General features: G+C 45.5%; 1 protein-coding gene across 4 annotated transcripts in view; it reads left to right on the forward strand.

The window, feature by feature from the left end:
- The first annotated feature begins 2,103 nt into the window (after window positions 1-2,103).
- casc3 (casc3 exon junction complex subunit) overlaps window positions 2,104-6,994 on the forward strand; it is a 30,194-nt gene continuing 25,303 nt past the window's right edge. For 2 of the 4 annotated variants that reach the window (XM_043674930.1, XM_043674931.1), the window contains exon 1: window positions 2,106-2,275. In XM_043674930.1, the coding sequence (XP_043530865.1) occupies window positions 2,129-2,275 (147 nt within the window). In that variant the 5' untranslated portion in view covers window positions 2,106-2,128. Of the gene's footprint in view, window positions 2,276-6,994 lie in introns of all 4 variants that reach the window. The other 2 variants (XM_043674929.1, XM_043674928.1) reach the window with 2 other exon arrangements.

A 6,994-nucleotide genomic window follows, 5' to 3' on the forward strand; every position in this document is an offset into this window, starting at 1 on the left:
GGTGGATGGGAGATCCCCCGAGGTGATGAGGTTATGGACGGTCTGGGAGATAATGGTTTGTTTGTTCCACCTATCACATTTCCGACGCCCCTCCCCCAAGTCCCTCCTCCCTACCTTTTATCTTAGCCTGCTGGACAAACTTTCCTCATTCCTGAAGAAGGGCTTATGCCCGAAACGTCGATTCTCCTGTTCCCTGGATGCTGCCTGACCTGCTGCGCTTTTCCAGCAACACATTTCCAGCTCTGATCTCCAGCATCTGCAGACCTCACTTTCTCCTGAAGGTGATGATGTTTTGGTAACTATTTTAGTCCAAACCAAAAGTGTGTCATTACATATCTAAACATGTCAATTACAAATGGATAACATTGTTGTGTTATTTGATGGGATTTTTTCTTATTCTTAGAAGATGCTGCACCTTGAATCCTTTCATGCACAGGTAGAAATGTCATTGTGAGTTGGGTTTGTGTTGTTAAATCACTATTTATCAGTTGCCGGTTCCAACTTAGCAGAAATAAAGTGATTGTAGGAACTGCTCACCCATATTTCCAACCTTGAGCCAAACCAAACCAAAATCTGAACACCAATCTGGTGGTTTCTCCAATTCATGGACAAGGTGATCCTGAATTCATTCATACTATCCTTTAAGCAATATTGTGTCTTATAAAATGTGATTGGCAAATCTTTACGGTATCATTCCCTCAACTGGAAAAGTCTAGAACAAAGAGATTTTGACCACATCACATCAATTGCTAGAAGTTGTTCTCAGAGTGACTTGGGATGACAGTGACAATCTTGCCAATTTGCAACTCTCCGTTCAGGAATTATTGTTTAAAATGATTTTTAAAGACAGGGTTACCCCAGCAACGGTAATTACACTGTTCCATGGCCTTGTATATGTCTTGGTGTCAACCAATTTTATGTCACATTGTTACTCCCCCAGATTTTGTGGGCAGCACGGTGGCACAGTGGTTAGCACTGCTGCTTCACAGCGCTGGAGACCCGGGTTCAATTCCCACCTCAGGTGACTAACTGTGTGGAGTTTGCACGTTCTCCCCGTGTCTGTGTGGGTTTCCTCCGGGTGCTCCGGTTTCCTCCCATCGTCACAAAGATGTGCAGGCCAGGTGAATTGACCTTGCTAAATTGCCTGTAGTGTTAGGTAAGGGGTAAATGTAGGGGTATGGGTGGGTTGCGCTTCAGCGGGTTGGTGTGGACTTGTTGGGCTGAAGGGCCTGTTTCCACACTGTAATGTAATGTAATCTAATCTAAAAAAAAATTTTGAAAACATTTATCAAATCTTCTCTCCAAGAAAACTAAGTTCCACCTTCTCCATCTTTGACCAAAGTGCCTCCTGTAATCAAACCTTTTCTGCATTCACATCTTTCCAAGAGAATGCTGCTTAGAATTGTAAACAACACTCAGCTGCAGTCTCACCAATGATTTGTGTTTCTCCATTGGAACATTCTGTAAAATGATGGGACCTTCGACATCCGATGGATACCACAAAATGGATTGTCTAATTTTATATGTTTCTTCTTTATAATGGTATTGCTTTTCTTTGAGGTGGGGCCCACTTCAGAATCATGGAATCTCTATAGTAGGCCATTCGGTCAATCGATTCCACACATACTCAATCCCTACTCTATCCCTGTAACCCTGCATTTCCCATTGTCAATGCATCTCAACTGCACATCTTTTGACTGTGGGAGGAAACCCATGCAGACACAGGGAGAATGTGCACACAGACGGTCACCCGAATGTGATTCATGCATTTGTTTTGTTCCATGACACTAGGGCAATTCAATAAGTCCTTTTATGAACATTTTTTAAAGGAAAGCTGCACCATCTTTTAGATTGGAAAATAGGAGCCACAGGAGCAACTTTGTTGACTACAATTCCCAGGAGTCTCTAGCCAGCGGGCAGTCTCTCACACACACAATGACGTGAGGCATTCTGGGAGCTGTAGTTTTGACCGCCTGACCACACCCCAGTGTTGTCGGAGCAAATTATGGTTCCCGTATGTGGGAAATCCGGGAATTGTAGTCCCTTCCGGCCCGAAACGGCACTTCCTGCCTACAACCTCCGACATGCACCGCGCCAAGAGACCTTCCGGTTGCCTCCATAGAGGAAGATGGCGGACAGGCGGCGGCGACGCGCCTCTCAGGACACCGATGAGGACGATGAGGATGTGCCCCGGTCGGACGTGGAAGCCGCTCCTTCAGTCGCTTGCATCCTGGATTTATCCGGCGTGCAGGCTCGTGAGGCCGAGTCTGAATGTGTGAGTGTACCTCTAGTCTCTGTGCGGCGGGAAGAGAACAGGGCCTGGAGCTGTGGATCCAACCTGGTCGGTGAAGGAGAGGGCTCCGGCCTGTGGTCGCCCACCGGGCGCTGGGACCGGCCTGTGGTCACCCACCGGGCGCTGGGACCGGCCTGTGGTCACCCACCGGGCGCTGGGACCGGCCTGTGGTCACCCAGGTCTCCCTCCTATTGGAAGGATATTGTGAAGCTTGAAACGGTTCATGAAAGATTTACGAGGATGTTGCCAGAGTTGGAGGATTTGAGCTATAGGGGGGTGCTCAATAGACTGGGGCTGTTTTCCCAGGAGCGACAGAGGCTGTGGGGTGACCTTATAGTGGTTTGTAAAGTCATGGATACCCTGTGGTTGGGAAGCCCAGAACAAGAGGGCATAGGTCTAGGGTGATAGTGGAAAAGTTTAAAAGAGACCTTTTCACGTAGAGGGTGGTCCAAGTGTGGAATTAGCTGCCAGAAGAAGTGGTTCCGGCTAGTACAATTACAACATGTAAAAGGCGTCTGGATGGATATATGAATAAGAAGGGTTTAAAAGGATATGGCCCAAGGGCTGGCAAATGGGACTAGATTAGGTTGGGATATCTGGTCAGCATGGACAAGTTGGACTGAAGGGTCTGTTTCCATGCTGTACATCTCTATGACCTACCAGGATTTGGGTCCGACTTGTGGTCTATCACTAGGGTTAGGGACCAATTTGTGGCTGGTGACCAGGTTTGGTATCAGCCTTTGGTTACTCCCTGGGCTGAGAGTCCATTCTGCCATCACCTTTGGTAAGTGTGCTTAATTTAATACGCCGTTCAGTATGTCCACCAAGTAGAGTGCGGGCTTGTTAATTTTATAAGTTATTTTGTTGAATTGGTTTTTATTATTACACTGATTGGAAGGTTTCAGGGTGTAAAAGTAATGGAGGTTAATTCAGTCTCTTTATGAAGCTTTTTCTTGTCTGACAAGTGACAACAGCCTTGAGCTCTAAACTGGTGTATGATCCTGAGTTTGGCCTCGATTAATTTTATTATTTGTGTTATAAATTGAGCATTAGGGTTGGATTGGAATTGCTGAAGCTTAGTTTTAGAAGGCAATCAATCCACATTCGGTGCGCACCCATTTCTTTACTCCTCTCTATTGAAATTTGTTTAACGTTGCATGCTACAGAATAGAGTATTTGTGTTCCAAGTTTTGTCAACTTTATACATAGCCTTTTTCTTTGTGGAATATTGACTTGTCAATCTTGGTTGTCCTGTTGGGGTTGAGTTTGACGAAAGCTGATTCTATCTTGGGTCATATTTATCATCAACTTAGCGTGACAATGATAAGGGACTATCTGCAGTTAATTTGGCTCATGGTTACATGAGCTGGTGACTATGGATGAGGTTTGGGGAGCGACTAAATAAAAGATTGAATTGTTATTGACAGCTTAAAATAACTTGTGTGTTTGAGTTTTTAATAGGATGCATTATACAAATATAATGGCAGGTTTTCAAGTTTAAAAGGTTTTTTAACTGAAGAGTTCTGCTAATGCTCTGTCAAATTAGAGTAATAAGATGGTGGTTTTTTTTTGGGTCTGTAAATTGTGAAGAAGCAAAAATAGCCTTTGCAGTGATATGTACTTAGAGTCATAGAGATGTACAGCATGGAAACAGACCCTTCGGTCCAACCTGTCCACGCCGACCAGATATCCCAACCCAATCTAGTCCCACCTGCCAGCACCCGGCCCATATCCCTCCAAACCCTTCCTATTCATATACCCATCCAAATGCCTCTTAAATGTTGTAATTGTACCAGCCTCCACCACATCCTCTGGCAGCTCATTAAGCTCTTAGGTCTCTTTTATATCTTTTCCCTCTCACTCTGTCTGTACCTCGGACTACAGAATCCCCTAACACAATTGATCTCTTGGAAGCCGACGTACCCCTCGTTGCATTAGAGCCAGTCTCAATACCAGAAACTTGGCTGTTCATGCTACGTTCCCCTGAGAATCCATCACCCCTTACATTTTCCAAAACTGCATACCTGTTTGAAATGGGCATATCCACGAAAGACTCCTGCACTAGCTGCCTACCTCTCTTACCCTTCCTGGAGTTAACCCATCCATGTGACTGTATCTGAGACTTTTCCCCCTTCCTATAACTGCCATCCATCACATACTGTTGCTGTTGCAAATTCCTCATTGCTTCTATCTGTCTCTCCAACCGATCCACTCAATCTGATAAGATTAGCATCCAACAGCATTTATGGCAGATATAATCCACAGTAACCCTTAAACTCTCTTTAAACTCCCACATCTAACAAATTAAATTCTAAAATTCTCTTCCTTGTGTATAAATCTCTCTGTGGCCTAACATTGTTTCCTTGTGAAACTTGAAAGGGTTCAGAAAAGATTTACAAAGATGTTGCCAGGGTTGGAGGATTTGAGGGGAGAGGCTGAACAGGCTGGGGCTGTTTTCCCTGGAGCGTCGGGAGTCTGAGGGGTGACCTTATCGAGGTTTACAAAATTATGAGGGGCATGGATAGGATAAATAGGCAAAGTCTGGTCGGCATGGACGAGTTGGACCGAAGGGTCTGTTTCCATGCTGTACATATCTATGACTCTAAATGTAAGGGTCGTAGTGAAGGGTTGCTTTTTAGACTGCAGGCCTGTGACCAGTGGTATTCCAGGATCAGTGCTGGGTTGACTACTTTTTGTCATTCATATAAATGATTTGGATGTGAACATATGGTTGGTAAGTTTGCAGATTACACTAAAATTGGAGGTGAAATGAACAGCGAAGGAGGTTACCTAGAGTACAACAGGATCTTGATCCAACAGGCTGAGTGGCAGATGGAGTTTAATTTTGATAAAACGTGAGGTGTTGCATTTTGGAAAGGCAAATCATGGCCGGACTGAGACACTTAATGGTAAGGTCCTCGGGAGTGTTGCTGGACAAAGAGATGTTGGAGCGCAGGTTCATAATTCCTTGAAAGTGGAGTCCCAGTTAGTGAAGAAGGCATTTGGTACGCTTTTCTTTATTGGTCAGAGCATTGAGTATAGGAGTTGGGAGGTCATGTTGCAGCACTACAGGACATTGGTGTGGACAGTTTTGCCGTAATGCATGCAATTCTGGTACCTTTCCTTATTGGAAGGATGTGGTGGAGGCCGGTACAATTACAACATTTAAAAGGCATGAATAGGAAGGGTTTAGAGGGATATGGGTCAAATGATAGCAAATGGGACTTGATTTATATAGGATATCTGGTTGGCATGGATGAGTTGGACCAAAGGGTAAAATCATCTGTATGGTGGGTGGCACAGTGGCTCAGTGGCTAACGCTGCTGCCTCACAGCAGTAGGGATCCAGGTTCGATTCCTGCCTCGGGCAACTGCCTGTATGGAGTTTGCACGCTCTCCCTGTGTCTGCATGGCTTTCCTCTGGGTGCTCCGGTTTCCTCCCACTATCCAAAGATGTGAAGGCCAGTTGCCCCTAGCCTTAGGTGCATTAGTCAGGGGTAAATATAGGGTGGGGGAATGGGTCTGGGTGAGTTGCTCTTCAGAGGGTCGGTTGGACCTTTTTGGGCCGAAGTCTGTTTCCATACTGTAGGGTATCTAATATAATCTAGGAGTTTAATTTGACCTGAAGACTGATTTTATTACACTGCAGCTATACAGAGCTTATGTATAGATCCATACCTTACATATAGCTTTTCGAATGCATTAATTTGCAAAAGTTGATGTACCCACTTTCTGGTTACTTGTGTGTTTTAATGATTGAGAAAGTGTAAATTGGATACAAATATTTTCTGACTAGCTTTGTTTCAATTAATTATTTGAAGCTTGGAAATAGAGTTGCATAATATAATACAAGGTAGAAGAAATAAAGCCAGAATATGTTAAAATGAATTGACATGATCAATTTAAAAGCAAAAAAAATGATATTTTGTTTGGAACCTTTTCGTGTAAACTGACAATGTAAGGCCTGTGCGTCTTTATACAAGACTGACTAAATCCAAGGAAAAAATATAAAGCAGTTAAAGGCATTCAAGCTAACTATAAGGTAACAGCTAATTATTTTCGAGGTTTTTTTTTAAAGCAAGGAGCTAGAAGTCCCGAGAAAAGTCTGGGTGATATGTATAAGGAGAAAGTGAGGTCTGCAGATGCTGGAGATCAGAGCTGGAAATGTGTTGCTGGAAAAGCGCAGCAGGTCAGGCAGCATCCAGGGAACAGGAGAATCGACGTTTCGGGCATAAGCCCTTCTTCAGGAATGAGGAAAGTTTGTCCAGCAGGCTAAGATAAAGGTAGGGAGGAGGGACTTGGGGGAGGGGCGTCAGAAATGTGATAGGTGGAAAGAGGTCAAGGGGAGGGTGATAGGTCAGACTGGGGTGGGGGCAGAGAGGTCGGGACCTCCGCGGCTATGGGGAATAACTCTGTCTCTGCGGTCGCCGCAGCCACTTCCGCCCCCAGTGACGTCACTAACCTACATGCCCACATCGCCGCATGTGTCTCCGCCCCCACGCCGATCTCCATGTCTGTCTCCACACCTAACCCCGCCCCCCGGTGAGTTCCGTCACCACGCCTAACCCCGTCCCTTCGCCGATCTCCGACTGCATGCCTTACCCCGCCCCCACGCCTATTTCCGTCAACACGTCTAACCCCGCCCCTTCGCCTATCGCCATCACCACGCCCAACCCCGCCTCCACGCCGATCCCCGTCCCCG

The sequence above is a fragment of the Chiloscyllium plagiosum genome, chromosome 33 (assembly GCF_004010195.1).
Source record: "Chiloscyllium plagiosum isolate BGI_BamShark_2017 chromosome 33, ASM401019v2, whole genome shotgun sequence".
NCBI classification, from domain to species: domain Eukaryota; kingdom Metazoa; phylum Chordata; class Chondrichthyes; order Orectolobiformes; family Hemiscylliidae; genus Chiloscyllium; species Chiloscyllium plagiosum.